Source organism: Loxodonta africana, chromosome 3 (genome assembly GCF_030014295.1).
Source record: "Loxodonta africana isolate mLoxAfr1 chromosome 3, mLoxAfr1.hap2, whole genome shotgun sequence".
Taxonomy (NCBI): domain Eukaryota; kingdom Metazoa; phylum Chordata; class Mammalia; order Proboscidea; family Elephantidae; genus Loxodonta; species Loxodonta africana.
This window is the reverse complement of record NC_087344.1, coordinates 28,626,889-28,648,862: the sequence shown is the minus strand read 5'-3', so window position 1 is coordinate 28,648,862 and position 21,974 is coordinate 28,626,889. Positions and strand designations below refer to the sequence as shown.

General features: G+C 42.0%; 1 protein-coding gene across 3 annotated transcripts; it reads left to right on the top strand.

Annotated features, from left to right (window-relative positions):
• Nucleotides 1–2,822: 2,822 nt before the first annotated feature.
• On the top strand, nt 2,823–21,259 carry LOC100673200 (adhesion G protein-coupled receptor E2-like). 3 transcript variants are annotated; one of them, XM_064280834.1, is made up of 7 exons: nt 2,823–7,381; nt 8,661–8,858; nt 9,108–9,343; nt 13,204–13,270; nt 13,641–13,729; nt 19,441–19,551; nt 19,936–21,259. In XM_064280834.1, the coding sequence occupies exons 1-5, from the start codon at nt 7,295–7,297 to the stop codon at nt 13,653–13,655; spliced, it is 603 nt and encodes a 200-aa protein (XP_064136904.1). In that variant the 5' UTR covers nt 2,823–7,294; the 3' UTR covers nt 13,656–13,729; nt 19,441–19,551; nt 19,936–21,259. The 3 variants fall into 3 exon arrangements, with proteins under 3 accessions (XP_064136904.1, XP_064136903.1, XP_064136901.1); XM_064280833.1 differs by lacking the exons at nt 19,441–19,551; nt 19,936–21,259 and having other exon boundaries at nt 2,823–6,600; nt 7,202–7,381; nt 13,204–14,399; XM_064280831.1 differs by lacking the exons at nt 19,441–19,551; nt 19,936–21,259 and having other exon boundaries at nt 13,204–14,399.
• The last annotated feature ends 715 nt before the right edge of the window (nt 21,260–21,974 follow it).

Sequence of the window (21,974 nt, the reverse complement as noted above, 5' to 3'; positions counted from 1 at the left end):
TTTTATAATATGGCTTTGGTGGTAGAAACAACACCAGAGATCGCATGACAGAATTTTGCAAGACCAACAACTTCTTCATTGAAAATACCTTTTTCAGCAACATAAACAGCGACTATACACATGGACATTGTTAGATGGAAAACAAAGGAGTCAAACTGACTACATTCGAGGAGAGAGATGATGGAGAAGCTCAATATCTTAAGTAAGAAAAAGGCCAGGAGCCAACTGCAGAGTAGACCATCAATTGCTCATATGTGAGTTCAAGTTGAAGCTGAAGGAAATTAGAGCAAGTTCACTATAGCCAAACTACAACCTTGAGTATATTCCACCTGAATTTAGAGACTGTCTCAAGAATAGATTTGACCCATTGAACACTAATGACCAGATGAGTTGTGGAATGACATCAAGGACATCATACACACACAAAAAAAAAGAGGTCATTAAAAAGGTACAAAAGAAAGAAAAGACCAAAATGGATGTCAGAAGAAACTCTGAAACTTGCTCTTGAACATCAAATAGTGAAGAAAAGAAATGAAGTGAAAGAGCTGAACAGAAGATTTCAAAGGGCAGCTCAAGAAGACAAAGTAAAGTATTATAATGACATGTGCAAAGACCTGGAGATAGAAAACCAAAGGAGAAGAACACGATCAGCATTTCTCAAGCTGAAAGAACTGAAGAAAAAATTCAAGCCTCGCATTGCAATATTGATGGATTCTACAGGGAAAATATTGAAGCATCAAAAGAAGACGGAAGGAACACACAGAATCACTGTACCAAAAAGAATTGATTAGTATTCAACCTTTTGAAGAGGCAGCATATGATCAACCAATGGTACTGAAAGAAGTCCAAGCTGCACTGAAGGCACTGGCGAAAAACAAGGCACCAGGAATTGAGGGAGTACCAACTGAGATGCTTCAGCAAACAGACACAGCACTGCAGGTGCTCACTTGTCTATGTCAAGAAATTTGGAAAACAACTACCTGGCCAACCAACTGGAAAAGATCCATATTTGTACCATGCCAAAGAAAGGTGATCCAATAGAATGCAGAAATTATCAAACAGTATCATCAATGTCACACACAAGTAAAATTTTGCTGAAGATCATTCAAAAGCGGTCTTAGCAGTACATCAACAGGAAGCTGTCATAAACTCAAGCCAGACTCAGAAGAGGATGTGGAATGAGGGATATATATCATTGCTGATGTCAGATGAATCTTGGATGAAAGCAGAGAATACCAGAAAGATGTTTATCTCTGTTTTACTGACTATGCAAAGGCATTCAACTGTGTGGATCATAACAAATTATGGATAACATTATGAAGAGTAGAAATTCCAGAACACTCAACTGTGCTCATGAGGAACCTGTGCATAGATCAAGAGGCAGTTGTTAGAACACAACAACAGATACTGACTGATTTCTTTAAAGTCAGGAAAGGTGTACATCAGGGTTGTATCCTTTTACCATACTAATCCAATCTGTATGTTGAGCAAATAAGCTGAGAACTGGACTCTATGAAGAAGAATGGGGCATCAGGGTTGGTGGAAGACTCATTAACAACCCATGATATGCACATTATACAACCTTACTTGCTGTGAGCGAAGAGGAATTTAAGCACTTACTGATGAAGATCAAAGGCTACAGCCATCAGTATAGATTTTACCTCCACATAAAAAAAAAAAAAATCCTCACAACTGGACCAATAAGCAACATTATGATAAACAGAAAAAATATTGAAGTTTTTAAGGATTTCATTTTACTTGGATTCACAATCAATGCCCATGGAAGCAGCAGCCAAGAAATCAATGTGTTGCAGCAAAAGACCACTGTAAAGTGCTGAAAGCAAAGATGTCACTTTGAGGACTAAGGTGCGCCTGACCCAAGCCATGGTATTTTCAATTACCTCAGATGCATGCAAAAACTGGACAATGAATAAAGAAGACCAAAGAAGAATTTATGCCTTTGAACTGTGATGTTGGAGAATATTGAATACACCATGGACTGCCAAAAGAGCAAATGAACCTGTCTTGGATGAAGCACTTCCAGAACGCTTCTTAGAAGCAAGGATAGCGAGGCTATTTCTCACATACTTTGGCCATGTTATCAGGAGGGACCAGTCCCTGGAGAAGGACATCATGCTTGGTAAAATAGAGGGTCAGCATCAAAAAGGAAGACCTTCAGTGAGATGGACTGACACAGTGGCTGCTCAAGCATAACAAGGATTGTAAGGATAGCGCAAGACTGTTCTGTTGTACCTAGGGTTGTTATGAGTTAGAACCAACTTGATGGCATCTAACAACGACATAGTATAAAATGCCAGAAACCGTATTATAAAAATAAAGTATTCAAAAACAGCAAGCTAAACACCACTTAGAAATTAAGAGAATCCAACTAATCCTGAAAAGTTGAAAATTATATAATATTATTTGATGTATTTTAAGTAGAATCTAAAATGACACTGTAACTGTGGTATCATTGTTAAAATATCCGTTTGTTTTTATGTAATTTCCCCAGCTCTTTTATCCTCTTCACAGTGGCATCGCTAGAGGGGTGTGGGGGGTGCAGACCACACCGGGTAACACTGTCGGAGTGACACCAAAGTGACCGTCCATAAAATTTTTGTGCAATGTTTCAGCAGAAATTTATTATTTTGTATAGAAATATCCCTGTAATTAGTTATAAGAACAAAAACATTTTTCGTAAGCCCAGCTTACATGTATCAATAGACCTACAAAGCTAAAATTCTATGGTAATTTACTTTTTGAACCCTCTAACGAGCTGTGATCGGAGCTGTCATTATTATCCAATTAGAGTGACGCTTCAAATCACGTGGTTTCATCTACACATGCTACAAGCATGTGCTGTTGTTTTTATTGCTGCTGGTGTTTTGATTGTCACTGATTTTATCAAATTTTCTGGAGTTTTAGCTACAACATTGTGGTAATTAGTATTTGTGAACCTATATCAATAACTTTTTTGAGAATGCAGTATTAATTAAAGGAAAAGAAGGAATGATATACAAGAATTACAATTTACAAGTAACATTAGTACAAAAAAACATTAGTGGGAATTCTGTGTGGTCTGGTATAGGAGGAGGCCCACGGTGGGGGTGACATCATGAATAACTGCACTGGGTAACGCCACCCTAGTGACACCACTATCTCTATGCCACATAATCCATTGCTATCAAGTCAATTCCGACTCACAGTGACCCTATAGGATGGAATAGAACAGCTCCAAAGGGTTTCCAAGGCTGTAAATCTTTACAGAAGAAGACTGTCACGACTTTCTCCCGTGGAGCAGCTGATGGGTTTGAACTGCCAATCTTTCAGTTAGCAGCTGTGTGCTTTCACCACTGTACCACCAGGGCTCCCCCTATATCACATAGGGAGATAGCAAAGAGAGCATAGAAAGCTGGCCACAAATATTTTCCTCTGACTCCTTCATTTTCAAATTACCTGGTCTTCATTTAAAAACTTGTCCATCTTTTAAAAATTTGTGTGTGTATTTGGAGGGAACTGCAATCATTTTATTAATGGTTCCACTTTTGTTTCAAAGAATGCATCTCCAGACTTTCTTTTGTGTTTAACTTCCTTATATATAGGTGGCAATTACCAGGCAGAATAACCTCATTCAGGTATTTTAAAACAGTATTATTGAGATATAATTTACATGCCATATGTGGTGCAATGGATCTCTTTTATGACCATGGCCTTGTAACTCAAGACTTGCATTTGCCTTGTGCAAATAAGGCAATTGTGCCTTACCAAGGGGATTGGTCAGTTTTACCTTAAAAGAGAGCCAATTCCAGAGCAGAGAGAAGATCCCACCAGCACCAAGGAAGAAGAGCCAGCGTATCCTTTGGATTTGGGATCCCTGTGCTGAGAAGCTCCTGGAACCAGGAGACCAAGAAAGAGAGCGAGCTATAACCCTAAAGACAAGAGAAGCAGTGGCAAGAGAGACCTCAGGAAACTGAGCAATGAGCTTCCCAGCCTACAGAGCAAGAAAGCTGAGTGCCTGGGGTACCTCTGGGGACTTATTGGCAGGGGCTAAAACAGCTTTGTAACACTTGCCTGTGCAGGGCAGAGGTCTAGGGCCAGAGACGTGCCTGTGAGCACAGCTGGGAAGAAACTATCCTGATGAAAGAACTGTATCCTTGGTGTTCCTGAGCCTAAGCTGTAACCTGTTACTTCCCTAATAAACCCTATAAATGTGAGTATTGTCTGTGAGTTCTGTGTGGCCATTGCAATGAATTACCAAACCCAGCACAGAAGTAGAGAGTGCCATGGGAGGGACAGTTGTTGTAAGAATTGGTAAAGATGGTGGAGAGAGGAAGCATGTCTGAACTTCGCCTGGTAGGAATCAGCCTTGGGCTGTTGATCTTGATTCTCCTTCCCCCTTGTAAAGAGAGAGGAGGTCAGACTGTGCCCCGGACCATTTTTACACCGTAAAATTCTCCCATTTAAAGTGTACAATTTAATAGTTTTTAGTATACTCAGAACATAATACAATCGTCACCACTCTAATTTTAGAATAGTTTCATCACCCCCAAAAAGAAACCTCATGCCCTTTAGCAATTACTCCTCATTTCCGCATTTTCCTGCTCTCTGGGAAACAACAATCTACTTTCTATCTCTATGAATTTGCCTATTCTGGACATTTCATGTAAATTGAATCATACATTACATGGACTTTTGTGTCTGATTTCTTTCACTTAGCATATTTTTGAGGTTCATCCATTTTGTAGCACATATCGGTGCTCTATTCCCTTTTATTGCCAAACAATATTCTATTGTATGGTCATGCACATTTTATCCAACATTTGATGGACATTTGGATTATTTCCATCTTTTGGCTTTTATGAATAGTGCTGTTATGAACATCCATGTACAAGTCTTGTGTACACATGTTTTCATTTCTTTTGGAAGGATACCTAGGAGTGGAGTTGCTAGGTTGTAGAATTTAACATTTTGAGATATTGTCAGACTATTTTCCAAAGTGGCTACACCATTTACATTCCCACCAGTGATATGTAAGTGTTCCAATTTCTCCAGATCCTTGCCAACAAGTGATTTTCTGATTTTTTTTTTTTTTTAATTATAGTCATTCTAACCAAATCAGTTGCCATTGAGTCGGTTTCACCTCACATAGACCCCATGTGTGTCCGAATATAACTGTGCTCCATAGGGTTTTCAAAGGCTGATTTTTTGGAAGTAGATTGCCAGGTCTTTCTTCTGAGGTGCCTCTGGGTGGGACTCAAACCACCAAACTTTCGGTTAGCAGCTGAGCAAGTTAACCATTTGCACCAGATAGGGACTCCATAGCCATCCTAGTGAGTGTGTAGTGGTTTCTCATTGTGGTTTTGATTTGCATTTCTCTGGTGATTAATGATGTTGAGTATCTTTTCATGTGCTTAATAGCATTTTGTATAACTTCTTTGGAAAAATACCTATTCAAATCCTTTACCTATTTTAAAATTGTATTATTTGTCTTCTTCTTATTGAGTTGTAAGAGTTCTTTATGTATTCTGGATACTAGGCCCTTATCAGTCTTTGATTTGCAAATACCTGTATCAGATTATACCTATGTGTGTGCATATTCCAATTTATAAAATCTTTTTTTAAGAACAGTGATATATATTTATTAATGTTTCCTAACTTTTATGACTGCACATAGAAGGCAGTAAATCAAGCAGTAATTATAATAATTACACATAATTACTGAGCACTTGGTACAGGTTGAAGCCGTTGTTGTAGTTGTTGTTGTGTGTCATCAAGTCGATTCTAACTAATAGCAACCCCATAGGACAGAGTAGGGCCGCCCCATAGAGTTACCTAGGCTATAATCTTTACTAGAGCAGATCACCAGATCTTTCTCTCACAGAGGGGTTGGGTGGGTTCAAACTGTTGACCTTTCAGTTAACAACTGAGTGCTTAACTATTGTGCCACCCAGTTGCCTTAGGTTGAAGCTACAACATATTAAAAACAGACAATTCACAAAGCAGAGAAAAAATATATCAACACAAGCCAAAGTCATCAGTAGATGGCATAGATTTAAGAAAATTCAGCGTACGACTGAAAAATGAACTGAAAGAAATCAGATGTTATTAATCTGGGTAGTTCACTGTTTTCAATTTGTAAAACCTTTGGACTAGAGTTATAAATGTCATTTCAGCAGAAACCTTGTCTCACTCATTAGCATTTCCTTCCTTTTCTTGAGATTATGCAATGTTAGTAAAATGCTTTCTACATAAGTACAACCTTTGGAGATAATTTGATTTTCAGATTTTAAAAATAAGCAACAACATTACACCAGCCACATTACCCTTCCACCACCCGCTGCCGTCGAGTCGATTCCGACTCATACATTACCCTTAGTTCACTTAAAATCCGTGTGGTTTACCAGCATATAGAAAAATTTAACCCCAGTTTTGAAAGCAATACCCTGTTTCTGCCATCCCTCATGCCACTGCCATCACTACAGGACTGTCCCTGGAGGTGCAGGAGCGCGGCCCTGGGGGCGCCACCTTGGCCAGAGGAAAACAAGGATGCTGCTGAATTGGGACACAGCACAGGAACCTAGTGACTCCAGTAATGCTGAGGTGGGGGAGGGGAAGACCACTGAGACCTGGCAGTGGGACTAGACAGCCAGGGACGTGATGCACAGAGAATTCAAGATTAAAGGGAAATGTGGGGTAGGTGGGACCCAAAGGAGAGGAGGAGGTGATGAGGAAGTGCTTTTGAAGAAAGGGGTCCTGGTGGGACTCCAGGAAGTCAACCTTGGCCTTGTCTCCCAGGCCCTTTCAAGGTAGGCCTGGTATCCACTCCAGGGATAGGAAAACAGCTGGCTGGGGTGGCTCTATATTATATGAGACACGCAGGGCTTGCTATGAGGAGTCTCCCTCGTCCTGCTCTCAGACATCATCTCTGCTTTTCTGAGCAAAAAGGACACCCAGAACCTCAGCTCCCCAGTCACCTTCACATTCTCCCACCATGCGAGTTCCGGTGAGATAGGGAAGGCATGTAAAGGAGGAGGTGTGGAGGGGCTGTGGCCAGTCTTGCTACTCAGTTCATCTTGGGGCTCAGAGGTGCCCCCAAGGTTGCATCATTTCCCCAAGAACTTCAGCCCTTCCCAAGCTAATTTTGGGTAAGCACCTCTGAGCACCAGAACCACCAGCTCACAACTATGCCTCATTCCTATAGCCGGTGACCCCTGGGCCAGGGCAGAAGGTGCTCTGTTTCTTCTGGGAATGTGAGAAAGATGGATGTGGTCGCTAGGCCACCAGAGGCTGCAGGATGGTAGGTACCAGAGATGACAGCACCGCCTGCCACTGCACCCACCTCAGCAGCTTTGCAGTCCTCACCGCTAACTACAAAGTGCAGGTGAGAAAATTGAGAGGACCCATGGGGACAGGGATACTTGGAACTACAGGGCCCAGAAAGGAAGAGTTTTGATGGGTATAAGATAGACAAAGGATACCCAAATAAGAACAAACAAGTTATTTTATTCACAGCTTGCTGTAGCAAAGGAGTCAGCCACCTTCATTTGTGTTTGGCAGAGACTCAATGGCAAGCAGGAGAGTGGGAAGCTTCATAGTGGAAAGAAGGGAAGGCTTCAGGTGTGCCCTGATTGAAGACCATTGGCATGGGGAAGCTGGAGATGAGTTAACAAGAGGTGGTACGTCCTATGTGTTTTGTTAGTGGAACATACTTGGTGTTCTCCGGTTGGACCTAAGTTTGAAACAGTGACAAAAATTAAGGAAGCTGTCAGTTGTTAATCAAGCCCTGGACATTTGGGGCCCATTGCTACAGGGATTATTGTTTGGCTTCCTGGGCTGGAAGCTCCAGAAAGTACTTTGACTCCCTGGACTGGTTGCTACAAGTTGTGGGTCAGAGTTCTGATTTTTTATATGGTCTGGCTGTTGTCCATTTGGTCATTCAGTCTCTCATGGGAGAAGTCAGAAGGGTCAGGTGAGCCAGTGAGAGCAGGTGCAGCAGGTGGATCACCAGGAATTAAGATTCACTCAATGATTTCGGGTAGTGAGTATTCACACGGATATAAGGCTAAAGTGAATTTAGCAAATTGGCTAGATCTCATGGGAACTCAGAGAGATTCAAACAACCCTCCAAGACAACATTTTCTCCTGTCAGTTTCCTATAGGATGCATTGCTCAAGTTTTTCATTTAATTTTTTTAAAAAAATAAGATATTCACGTTTCATTATTTATTATTGTCATTTATTACTATTATGGATCACAATTCAAAACGTACAGAGGGATTAAATTGAAAAATCTCTTTCCCATTTGTATTCTCCAATGAAAGGTTGCATTCTGAGAAAAAAAAAGTCTGTTTCTTTGGAGTCCATAAAATATCTAGAGATATTTTATGCGTAAACCACCAAATAACATACACTCTTATATTTCCTTTTGACTCATATGATACGTGTATGTTTAATAACTTCATAAGAAACTACCTAACTCCTTTCCAAAATGGTTGTTACCTTTTTTTTTTTACATTCTCATCAGCAGTGCATGAGAGTCCCATTTTTTAATTTTTGCCATACTTGGTATAATCCATGTTTTAAGGTGCACCATTCTATTGAAAAGCTATTTTACCCACAGCAGGAGAGTGTGACTGTGAACTCCTCTTTGCTGGGCCCCAGGAGGAAGATCCCATGCTGGCTGTGATGACCTACTTGGGGCTGGGCTTCTCTCTGCTGCACCTTCTCCTGGTGGCCCTCACCTTCCTCCTGTGCAAAGCCATCCAGAACATCATCACCTCACTCTACCTGCAGCTCTCTCTCTGCCTTATCCTGGCCCACCTCCTCTTCCTCGTTGGGATTGACCGAACTGAGCCCCAGGTACTGACGGTGTCCCTAAGGAGGGGCTGGGCTCATGGAGCCAGGCTGTGCTTGATCCCTTAGTCAAATGGCCTTAAGTCCCAGGAAGGTTAGAGGGATAAGTAGTCCTGACTCAACTAGAAAACCATCCTCTCCTGACAACTCCTCCACATACATCGGGTTTATGCCCATTGGCAGGCATAAAGAGAGGCCCTGGGGACACACACACACCCTGACGGCTGCTCTGGGTGACTTTCCATCCTCCTCCAGGTGCTGTGTGCCATCATCACTGGTGCCTTACATTACCTCTACCTGGCCTGCTTCACCTGGATGCTTCTGGAGGTCCTGCACCTCTTCCTCACTGCGAGAAGCCCTACGGTGGTCAAATACTGCAGTGTGAGGAGACACATAAGGAAGCTCATGTTCCCGGTGGGCTATGGAGTCCCAGCTGTGATCGTGGCAATTTCTGCTGCATCCAGACCTCACCTTTATGGAACATCTACCCAGTAAATGCAAATTCTACCTGTGCTTATCCTCTCCAGCTTGACCGGGGCCACCACCAGGATGAGTGCAGCACTTTAGTTTCACTAGAATATGTACGATGTTGTTGTTAGGTGCTGTCCAGTGGGTTCCAACTCACAGCGACCCTATGTACATCAGAACGAAACACTGCCCAGTCCTAGCCATCCTTATGAGCATTGTTATGCTTGAGCCCATTGTTGCAGCCACTGTGTCAGTCCATCTCACTGAGGTCTCCCTCGTTTTTGCTGACCCTCCACTTTACCAAGCATGATGTCCTTTTCCAGGGACTGGTCCCTCCTGATAATATGTCCAAAGTATGTGTGACAAACATATGATGGGTAGAAAAACTAAGTTACCACTCCGCAGACATCAATATTAGTTAGGGTGACTGCCTTTAAGTCTTTTAGATTTAATTATTTTAAAGAAGAATTATATAGGGTATTTATGATTATATACATATACTTCTAGTCATGTGTTATATTCATAACTATACACTAATATTGTATTAGGTCCCTAAGTGGTGCAGTTTGTGCTCAACTGCCAATCTAAAGATTGGTAATTTGTTCAAAACTACAATGAGATAACATCTCACCCTGACATTACTAGCACTAATCAAGAAAAAAAAAAAACAGAAAATAACAAATGTTGGAGAGGTTGCAGGGAGATCGGAATTCTTTTGCACTGTTGGTGGGGACGTAAAGTGGTACAAACACTATGGAAAATGATATCACACCTCCTTAAAAAGTTGTTGTTGTTGTTACATGTCATCGAGTCACTTCCGACTCATAGCGACCCTATGCACAACAGAATGAAACACTGCCCGGTCCTTAAAAAGCTAGAAATAGAAACAACATATGATCCAGCAATCGCAGTCCTGGGAATATATCCTAGAAAAATAAAAGCCATCACACAAATAGACATATGCACACCCATGTTCATTGCAGCACTATTCACAATAACAAAAAGATGTCAGCAACATAAGTGCCCATCAACAGATGAATGGATAAACAAATTATGGTACGTACGCACAATGGAATACTATTGAACAATAAAGAACAATGTTTAACCCATGAAACATCTCGCATCGTGGATGAATCTGTACAGCATTATGCTGAGTGTAACAGGTCAATGACCAAATGACAAATATTGTATGAGATCACTATTACAAACACCCAAGAAAAGGTTTACATGCAGAAAAAAAATCTTTGATGGTTATGAGGGAGAGGAGGGGTGGGGATGGGAAATCACTAACTAAAACTAGTTAGTAAAAAAAAAAAAAAAATTTAAACTTGTTGCCAATAAGTCAATTCCAACTCATAGTGACCTATAGGACAAACTAGAACTGCCCCATAGGATTTCCAAGGAGTGGCTGGTGGATTCTAACTGCTGACATTTTGATTAGCAGCTGAGCTCTTAACCATTGAGCTACCAGGGCTCCAACTAGATAGTAAAAAAGATAAGTGTTAACTTTGGTGAAGAAAAAACAATGCACAATATCAGGGAAGTCAACTCAACTTGACAAAGGCAAAGCCATAGAAACTTCACAAACACATCCAAACACCTTGAGGAATCAAGTTACTGGGGCTGAGGGTTGGAACCATGATCTCGGGGGACATCTAGGTCAATTGGCATAACATAGTTCATAACGAAAATGCTCTACATCCTACTGTAGTAAGTAGCATCTGGGGTCTTAAAAATTTACAAGAGGCCATTTAAAATACATCTGTTGGTCCCATCATGTTCAGAGCACAGGAGAATGAAGAAAACTAAAGACACAAGGAAAATGTCAGTCCAAAGGACTAAGGGACCACATGAACCACAGCCTAGACCAGTCTGAGCCAAGAAGAACTAGGTGGTGTTCGGCTACCACCACTGACTGCTCTGACAGGGATCACAATAGAGGGTTCCGGAGAGAGCAGGAGAAAAATGTAGAACAAAATTCAAATTCACAAGAAAAGAGCAGACTTACTGGTCTGACAGAGACTGGAGAAACCCGGGAGACTATGGCCACTGGACACCCTGCTAACTTAGAGCTGAAGCCACTCCCAAGTCCACCTTTTAGCCAAAGATTGTTGTTGTTAGGTGCCATAGAGTGGGTTCCAACTCATAGCAACCCTGTGTACAACAGAACAAAACACTGCTTGATCCTGCACAGTCATTACTATGTTTGAGTCCACTGTTACAGTCAGCTAAACAAGTAAACCTCACCAGATGGAAAATACAGAAATCAAATTGACTACATCTGTGGAAAGAGGCAATGGAAAAGCTCAATATCATCCGTCAGAACAAGGCCAGGGACCAACTGTAGAACAGACCGTCAATTATTCGAAGGCAAGTTTAAGTTGAAGCAGAAGAAAATTTAAACAAGTTTATGGGAACCAAAATACAAACTTGTGTCTATCCCACTTGAATTTGGAGACCATTTCAAGAATAGATCTGACACATTGAACACTGATGACTAAAAACCAGACAAGTTATGGGATGATATCAAAGACATCATACATGAAGAAGACAAAAGGTCATAAAAAAAAGGACAGAAAGAAAAGACTAAAATGGATGTCAAAAGAGACTCTGAAACTTGCTCTTGAATGCAGAGGAACTAAAGCGAATGGAAGAAATGATGAAGTAAAGGAGCTTAACAGATTTCAAAGGGTGGCTCGAGAAGACAAAGTAAAGTATTATAATGAAATGTGCATTGGAGTTAGAAAACCAAAAGGGAAGAACACGCTCATCGTTTCTCAAGCTAAAAGAACTGATGAAAAAATTCAAGCCTTGAGTTGCAATTTTGAAGGATTCTGTGGGCAAAATGGAGCCCTGGTGGCCCAATTGTTAAGCTTTGAGCTCCTAGCCAAAAGGTCGGCAGTTCGAATCCACCAGCCACTCCCTTGAAACCTTATGAGGCAGTTCTGCTCTGTCCTATAGGGTCACTATGAGTTGGCAATGGGTTTGGTTTGAATTTACAGGCAAAATACTGAACGACCCAGGAAGCATCAAAAGGAGATGGAAGGAATACACAGAGTCACTGTACCAAAAAGAATTGGTCAGCATTCAACCATTTCAGGAGGTAGCATGTGACCAAGAACCGATGGTACTGAAGGAAGAAGTCCAAACTGCACTGAAGGCATTGGCAAAAAACAAGACTCAGGAATTGATGGAATACCAGTTGAGATGTTTCAACGAATGGATGCAGCCAAAGATTAGACAGGCCTATAAAACAAACAATAATACATGTGAGAAAGTGTTTCTTAGTTTACTCAAGTATGCAAGACCAAATGGGCAACACTTGCCCAAAAGCAAAGACGAGAAGGTAGGAATTGACAAGAAATCTGGTGAATGGACACAGGGAATTCAGGGTGTAAAGGGAAAGGGGAAGAGTGCTGATGCATTGCAAGGATTGCAACTAATGTCACAAAACAATTTGTGTATAAATTTTTGAATGAGAATCTAATATTCACTATAAACTTACACTTAAAGCACATGCAAAAAAAAGGATTAGTGATTTGAACCCACCCAGCTGTACCATCTGTCTAGCAAGGCACCTCTGGATGGGTTTGAACCATCAATCTCCCAGCTAGTAGTTGAGTACTTAAACATTTGTGCCACCCCAGTACTCCTTCTTAATTGTTGCTGTTGTCTAATTGCCAGCCTTCCCCCCCTGGCTGGCATCAACCTGAGGACAGAGATCAGTCTACTTTAATCACGATTGGGTCTTCCAAGCCAAGCACAGATCCTGAACACAGGAGACGCTCAACTTTTGTTAAATGAATCATAAGTTAATTTATTCATCAATTCTTTATCCACAAGGGTCAATATATTCTTGAATCTGTTCCTATCTCCCTCTTAGCCGCTGGTTCCACACAGACAAAGGATTTATATGGACCTTCCTTGGACCTGTCAGCATCATCTTCCCTGTGAGTGATGACATCAGTGCATTCTTACTGCCCAGCTAAGGGTCATTCAAAAGACAGGTGTATAAGTAGAGTTACAGAGAGATTGACCAATCCTTCCAGTTTTCCTGGGACTGGAAAGTGAGTCTTTCCATTTCAAACCAGGACTGAGGGGTTTTCTGAGATGAGGGACTTTCAGCGCAACAGCTGGGAAAGTCCCAGTAAAACTAGGATGAGTTGGTCACCTAGTTACAGCACAATTATGTCACTGAGTTGCTGTGTGTTTGGTTTGGTTTCTTATGATTGCTGCAAAATAGAAGTTCTTACATGCTGGTGTTGGATGAGCTAGGAGGAAGTTTTAACAGGCGTGGAATTTATTCCATGTATCTTGTAGGGTTTCTGCAGATGAATTTGGCTTTCTTTCTGATGACCTTCTGGCTTGTCATCGATCAATGGCAATGTGTCCACCCTCCAGAACACAAGGTAAGATGGAGCGAAGGGTGTACATCCCAGACAAGGTGTGTTCCAAGGAGCAAGGCCATGTAGCTCCAAACTGCTGAAATCCCTTCTCAGGGCTTCTGAGGACCCCAAAGAAGAAAGGTGTGGCCACCCCTTTTCAGCTGCCAGCTCAGATATTGTGGTCTTCCACTGACACCCAAGACAAAAACATTTCATGTGTCCATAACCCCAGCATGCAACTCCCGAAGCTACAGAGAGAATTGACTCTGTTCTGATTAACAGGGACTATTTGTTAATCCATTGACAAAGGTCCAAAAAACATTTATATCTTTATGAAGTTCTCCGGAAAATATGTAACTGTTCCCCGAGCCCAGCGTGCCCTTTCATGCCCTCACCTCCATTCATGTTCAAGTTCTTCTCTCTGCCTACCCCCTCCTCCACCTGGTGAAATCAGGTTCAATATCCTTGTATCACATCCTCTAGGAGGAAATGGCTACCCTTTGCTTTTCTCAGCTTTGTTCAGAATTAATGGGCTTTTTTGGAAAAAGAGGAAACCCTGGTGGCATAGTGATTAAGTGCTACAACTGCTAACCTAAAGGTCAGTAGTTTGAATCCACCAGACATTCCTTGGAAACTCTATGGGGCAGTTCTACTCTGTCCTTTCAGGGCGCTATGAGTCAGAATCGGCTCTACAGCAACAGGATTTACGGGCATTGGAAAAGGAGCAATCCTGGTGGCTCAGTGGTTAAAAGTCCAGCTGCTAACCAGAAGGTTCGCAGTTCAAATCCACAATCTGCTCCTTGGAAACCTCATGGGGCTGTTCTACTCTGTCCTATAGGGTTGCTATGAGTTAGAATCAGCTTGAAAGCAACAGGTTTGGTTTTTGGTATTGGAAAAGGAAGAAGCCCTGGTGGCACAGTGGTTAAGCACTTGGCCGCTAACCAAAAAGTTGGTGGTTCAAGCCTACAAGCCACTCTGCAGGAGAAAGATATGGCAGACTGCTTCCATGAAGATTACAGCCTTGGAAATCCTATGGGGCAGTTTTACACTGTCCTATAAGGTCTCTATCCCCCACCTATCTGTCAGTTTGTCGTACTGTGGGGGCTTGTGTGTTGCCGTGATGCTGGAAGCTATGCCACCGGTATTCAGATACCAGCAGGGTCACCCGTGGAGGACAGGTTTCAGCTGAGCTTCCAGACAAAGACAGACTAGGAGCTGGCAGTCTATTTCTGAAAAGCATTAGCCAGGAAAAACCTTATGAATAGCAGTGGAACATTGTCTGATATAGCGCTGGAAGATGAGCCCCCAGGTTGGACGGCACTCAAAAGATGACTGGGGAAGAGCTGCCTCCTCAAAGTAGAGTCGATCTTAATGACTTAGATGGAGTAAAGCTTTCAGGACCTTCATTTGCTGATGTGGCACAACTCAAAATGAGAAGAAAGAGCTGCAAATATCCATTAATAATCAGAAACTGGAATGTACAAAGTATGAATCTAGGAAAATTGGAAATTGTCAAAAATGAAATGAAACCCATAAACATCGATACGCTAGGCATTAGTGTACTGAAATGGACTGGCACTGGCCATTTCGAATCAGACAGTCATGTAGTCTACTATGCTGGGAATGACAACTTGAAGAGGAATGGTGTTGCATTCATCATCAAAAAGAACGATTCAAGATCTATCCTGAAGTACTATGCTGTCAGTGATAGGATAATATCCATACGCCTACAAGGAAAACCAGTTAATACAACTATTATTCAAATTTAGATGCCAACTAATAAGGCCAAAGATGAATGGAAGTTTTTATCAGCTGCTTCAGTCTGAAATTGATCGAACATGCAATCAAGATGAATGGAAGTTTTTATCAGCTGCTTCAGTCTGAAATTGATCGAACATGCAATCAAGATGCATTGATAGTTACCGGTGATTGGAATGCAGAAGTTGGAAACAAAGTAAAAGGATCGGTAGTTGGAAAATATGGCCTTAGGGATAGAAAAAATGCCGGAGATCGAATGATAGAATTTTGCAAGACCAACAATTTCTTCATTGCAAATACCTTCTTTCACCAACATAAACGGCGACTATACACATGGACCTCTCCAGATGGAACACACAGGATTCAAATTGACTACATCTGTGGAAAGAGACGATGAAAAGCTCAACATCCTCAGTCAGAATAAGGACAGGGGCCGGCTGTGGAACAGACTACCAATTGCTCATATGCAAGCTCAAGCTGAAACTGAAGAAAATCACAGAAAGCCCACGAGAGCCAAAATATGACCTTGAGTACATCCCACCTGAATTTAGAGACCATCTGAAGAATAGACTTGATGCATCGAACACTAGTGACCAAAGAGCAGACGAGTTGTGGAATGACACCAAGGACATCGTACATGAAGAAAGCAAGAGGTCATTGAAAAGAGAGGAAAGAAAGAAAAGACCAAGGTGGATGTCAGAGGAGACTCTGAAACTTGCTCTTGAACGTCGAGCAGCCAAAGCAAAAGGAAGAATTGATGAAGTAAAAGAACTGAGCAGAAGATCTCAAAGGGTGGCTCGAGAAGACAAAGTATTATAATGACGTGTGCAAAGAGCAGAAACCCTGGTGGCAGAGTGGTTAAGTGCTACGGCCCCTAACCAAAGGGTCAGCCGTTCAAATCTGCTAGGCGCTCCTTGGAAACTCTATGGGGCAGTTCTACTCTGTCCTACAGGGTTGCTATGAGTCTGAATCGACTCGACGGCACTGGGTTTGGTTGTTTTTTCTTTTTGGTGCAAAGAGCTGGAGATAGAAAACCTAAAGGGAAGAACACACCTCGAGTTGCAATAGTGAAGGATTCTGTGGGGAAAATATTTAAACGAAGGAGGAAGTATCAGAAGAAGATGGAAGGAATACACAGAGTCATTATACCAAAAAGAATTAGTCAGTGTTCAACCATTTCAAGAGGTGGCGTATTATCAGGAACCCATGATACTGAAAGAAGAAGTCCAAGCGGCTCTGAAGGCATTGGGGAAAAACAAGGCTCCAGGAACTGATGGAATATCAATTGAGATGTTTCAACAAACAGAGGCAGCACTGGAGGTGCTCACTCATCTATGCCAAGAAATATGGAAGAGAGCTTCCTGGCAAACTGACTGGAAGAGATCCATATTTATGCCTATTCCCAACAAAGGTGATCCAACCAAATGGGGAAATTATAGAACAATATTTTTATTTTTATTTTTTATCCTTAATATCACACACAAGCAAAATTTTGCTGAAGATCATTCAAAAGCGGCTGCAGCAGTATATCGACAGGGAACTGCCAGAAATTCAGGCTGGTTTCAGAAGAGGATGTGGAACCAGGGATAACATTGCTGATGTCAGATGGATCCTGGCTGAAAGCAGAGAATACCAAAATGATGTTTACCTTTGTTTTATGGACTATGCAAAGGCATTTGACTGTGTGGATCATAAGAAATTATGGATAATATTGCGAAGACTGGGAATTCCGGAACACTTAATTGTGCTCATGAGGAATCTTTACATAAATCGAGAGGCAGTTGTTCAGGCAGAACAAGGGGATACCAAATGGTTTAAAGTCAGGAAAGGTGTGTGTCAGGGTTGTATCCTTTCACCATACCTGTTCAATCTGTATGCTGGGCAAATTATCTGAGTCACTGGACTATATAAAGAAGAATGGGGGCATCAGGATTGGAGGAAGACTCATTAACAACCTGTGTTATGCAGATGACACAACCTTGCTTGCTGAAAGTGAAAAGGACTTGAAGCACTAATGAAGATCAAAGACCTCAGGCTTCAGTATGGATTGCACATCAACATAAAGAAAACAAAAATCCTCACAACTGGACCACTAAGCAACATCATGATAAATAGAGAAAAGATTGAAGTTGTCAAGGGTTTCATTTTACTTAGATTCACAATCAACAACCATGGAAGCAACAGTCAAGAAATCAAATGACACATTGCATCTGCTGCAAAGGACCTCTTTAAAGTGCTGAAGGGCAAAGATGTCACCTTGAAGACTAAGGTACGCCTGACCCAAGCCATGGTATTTTCAATCACATCATATGCATGTGAAAGCTGGACAATGAATAATGAAGACCAAAGAAGAATTGACACCTTTGAACTAGTTTGGTGAAGAATATCGAATACACTGTGGACTGCCAAAAGAACGAACAAATCTGTCTTAGAAGAAGTACAACCAGAATGCTCCTTAGAAGCAAGGATGGCGAGACTGTGTCTTACAAACTTTGGACATGTTGTCAGGAGGGATCAGTCCCTAGAGAAGGACATCCTGCTTGGCAAAGTACAGGGTCAGCAGAAAAGAGGAAGAGGAAGACCCTCAACAAGATGGATTGACACAGTGGCTGCAACAGTGACCTCAAGCATAACAACAATCGTAAGGATGGCACAGGACCGGACAGTGTTTCATTCTGTTATGCATAGAGTCGCTATGAGTCGGAACCAACCAGTCGGCACCGAACAACAACAACAACAATAAGGTCTCTATGAGCTGGAATAGGCTTTACGACAATGGGTTTGGTCTTTTTGGTACTGGAAAGAATTCCCTGTGCGGCACAAGCAGTTAAGCACTCAACTACTAACCAAAAGGCTGCAAGTTCAAACTCACCCATCAATGCTGCAGAAGAAAGGCCTGGTGATCTGCTTCCATAAAGATTGCAACCAAGAAAACCCTATGGATCAGTTCTACTCTGTAACACATGGTGTTGCCATGAGTAGGAATTGACTACACTGGAACAAGTTTTTTTTAATTATTCTGGGAAAAACATGCTCTCAATCAGTTCATTGACAGAGTAAGGACAGGAATAGTCCTAAATAGGAGCCGGGCAGTGGTAACTTGCAATTCACAAAGCATTTTAACTGACTATTGACTCCTCTTTTCCCACAAGACTCTAACCTCTAGAAACACAGAAATTGTATCTTTCTCATGCCTGTGCCCAGGCCCTATCACAGAGCCAGGTGCAGAGTAAAAAAAAATCCACTTGCCATAGGGTCGATTTAGATTCATGGCCACCCTGTGTGTGTCAGAGCATAACTGTGCTCCACAGGGTTTTCAGTGGCTGGCTTTTCAGAAGTAGATTACCAGGCCTTTCTTCTGAGGCACCTCTAGGTGAATTCAAACTGCCAACCTTTCAGTTAGAGGCAAGCGTGTTGACAGTTTGCACCACCCGGGGACTCCAGGGGCCTGGTACATCCTCAGTAATGTCACTTGAATAAAGTTAGGGGTTTCATGAAATACCATAATTCTTTTGAAGCCCACATTATAAAGTGTCGTTATCCTACTCAGTCCACAGCAAAATGCCATTGTGAAACCAAGTGGCTTTTCCTTTGGGGGAATCATTGACAGTGAAGGCCAAGGCTGATCACAACTCATTCTGAAAACTCATCACCAAGAGAGGAGGACAAGGACATCTGTGGGGTAGGGATGAGAATGGTCTTGATTTTGGAGCCCTGGGTGCTCCTTTTCTTTCCTTCCCAGAATTCTGACATTTAAAACAATTTCTCAGCTCTTTATCCTGGGCCATACCTGGTAAGCCCAGCTGCCCAGGTCATGGGCTACTTCCTCACCATCATCAACAGCCTGCAGGGCGTCTTCATCTTCCTGGTCTACTGCCTCCTTAGTCAGTAGGTACGACTGCCCACCTCTCACCCAAGACAAGTCTTGTCCTCCCCCCTCTCAGTGAGCTGACCCCAAACATGCTTTGCCTCTGCAGGTCTGGGAGCAATACGGGAAATGGTTCAAAGGGATCAGAAAATTGAGAGCAGAATCTGAGATGTACACGCTCTCCAGCAGGGTCATGTCTGACTCCTCCAAAACCAGTGTGGTAAGATCTTCACAGAGCACTCCACTAACTGATCCAGTTGAGTATTACATGCCTATCACACTGGGAAACCTAAATCTAAGGCAGGTGATACTCCAGTGCTACTCATACTCCATTCACTCCTTGTCTCCCTTGAAGGCATTTCTCTCTCATTAACGAAGGCCTTCCTTTACTTTCACTCACTGGGTGACTGTCCTCACCTTGACCCTGGCACATGACCATTGCTTCATTCACTAAATACTTTGGACAACCACTTGGGCCACACGTGGTGCGTGACAAAACACAAGCTGAGAAAGATGTTATGGTAAACTAAATAAACAGGAACTAAGGATCTGAAACAGTGATGCACAGACTCTCAGAATCACAGCATTATCCTTTATTCTGCAGTTACTGCATGCCACCCACTAAATGAAGAGCAAAAAGGAAAAGAACGTAAGTATAAATGTGAGACTTTCTTTAAAAATCTGCATTAATTCCTTGTATTTTCAGCATCCACAAATACTGCAAAACCAGAGAAGAGAATCACATAGGGCAAAGGATAAATCCTGGCATATGAATAAGACCGAGCATTTGTAGGTTTACAAACCCTTTTCTCACATTTTTGTTCACATGTTCATCACAAGAGTGTTATCCCTAAATGTTCCTATTTGGAAGGCAAAGAAAGTAAGACTCATGGTGTTTATGCGAATTGTACAAGGTCTTCAGTCTGCTCATTCTTACTCCCAACTTCAATTAGCCCACCAGCCTGTCTATCAAGCCGTTTGCTAGTCCACCCTCTACAAAGTGCTCCTTCCAACATTCTTCACTCTTCAAATGTCTTATCCTTCTAGTGCCTCCTTTTTTCCCAGCAGATGTTCTTACTGCTCCTCATGGAGAAAATGTAAGACAGTAGGATGACATCAGGCAGACTTTGGGCTCTTGGTCACACCATCCGCTTAGCATCTGTGCCCTTCTCACCTCATTCCATGTTGTTACCATGAATAAATCATGTTTGCTTCCTCATTTTTAAAGTTAATCCTTCCACCTACACTTTGGTTTCCAAACCACCTGCTTTCTCAGTAAATTTACTTTATTGCACCTTCTGTCATTCTCTTGTCTATCTATCATCCCAGGTATATTCAGTCCCGCTTTCTCAACAGCATCATTCCTACCTCCATTGTAACTTGCTGTCTCTCCTTTATTAAAAATCATGAATACTACATATTTTGGTCTCTCCTCCTCCCTCCTCTACCCACTCAAACTGGCTTTTGCCTCCATCATTGCACCAAAACGGCTCTTGCTTAAGCATCCAACAACCTGCTTATCACTGGATTAAATCAATATTTTTTGGTCCTCTGAGCAGTATTGGATACTGTGGCTACTGCCTCTATTTGAAACACTCTTCTTTTGTCCTTGGCTTCTATGTTCCAACGCTTTCTGGCTTACCTCCTATCTCTCTAGTTGTGCTTTCTTCATCTCCTTTATATTTCTGGCTTGGTTTTAGAAGCTCCATTATTATCGTTTTATACCCTACTCATAAACAATGTCATCCACATACTGGACTCAATGTGCCAAATAGATGGAAATGTTGACCAAATAGATTTTTCTGTCCCTGAATTACCTGTGAGCTCAGTATCACTATTTCCATTGAGAGTTAATACCTCTATGTGAATATATCAGAAGCAGCCCAACTACGCATAACAGACCTTTTTATCTTTTTCACTGAACAAATCCTCTCCTGGAACTCTGGTGGTGCAGCAGTTGAGAACTCAGGCTGTTAACCAAAAAGTCAGCAGTTTGAATCCACCAGCCACTCCTTGGAAACTCTATGGGTCAGTTCTATTCTGTTCTATAGGGTCTCTATGAGTCAGAATCCAGTCAACCACAATGGTTTTGGTTAATCCTTTCCTAATGTTCATCTCACATACTTTGGGCATGTTAACAGGAGGGACCAGTCCCTGGAGAATTACACCATGCTTCGTAAAGTAGAGGGTCAGTGAAAAAGAGGAAGAACATCAGTGAGATGGATTGAGACAGTGGCTTCAGTGATGGGCTCAAACATAGCAACAATTGTGAGGATGGTGCAGGACCAGGCAGTGTTTCATTCTATTGTACATAGGGTCACTATGAGTCAAAACCAACTCAATGGCACCTAACAACAACAATCCTCTCCTGTGTTTCTTATGTCTGTCTGAGTGGCACTTCCAACCACCTTGTTGCAACACTGGAAACATCTCCCTACCCTGCTCCATCCCAAATCAATTCATTACTAAATCCTGCTACCATTACCTCCTCAGTAGCTGGCAAGTCTGCCTTGTTGATGCCATCTCCATCACCACCTACTATCTTCCCTAGGCAAGATTGCGGTATCATCCAAACTAGTCTCCCCATCTACTCTTCTCCCTCCTTCAATCCATTCTCCAAATAAATTTAGTGTAATCTTTTCA

Bases quoted from the DNA above. Each gene is read 5' to 3' on its own strand.
- LOC100673200 (XM_064280833.1), top strand. From the start codon at position 7,295: ATGGTAGGTACCAGAGATGACAGCACCGCCTGCCACTGCACCCACCTC. The intron at 7,382-8,660 runs GTGAGAAAATTG...GCTGGGCCCCAG, and splicing joins CCGCTAACTACAAAGTGCAG to GAGGAAGATCCCATGCTGGC. The intron at 8,859-9,107 runs GTACTGACGGTG...ATCCTCCTCCAG, and splicing joins TTGACCGAACTGAGCCCCAG to GTGCTGTGTGCCATCATCAC.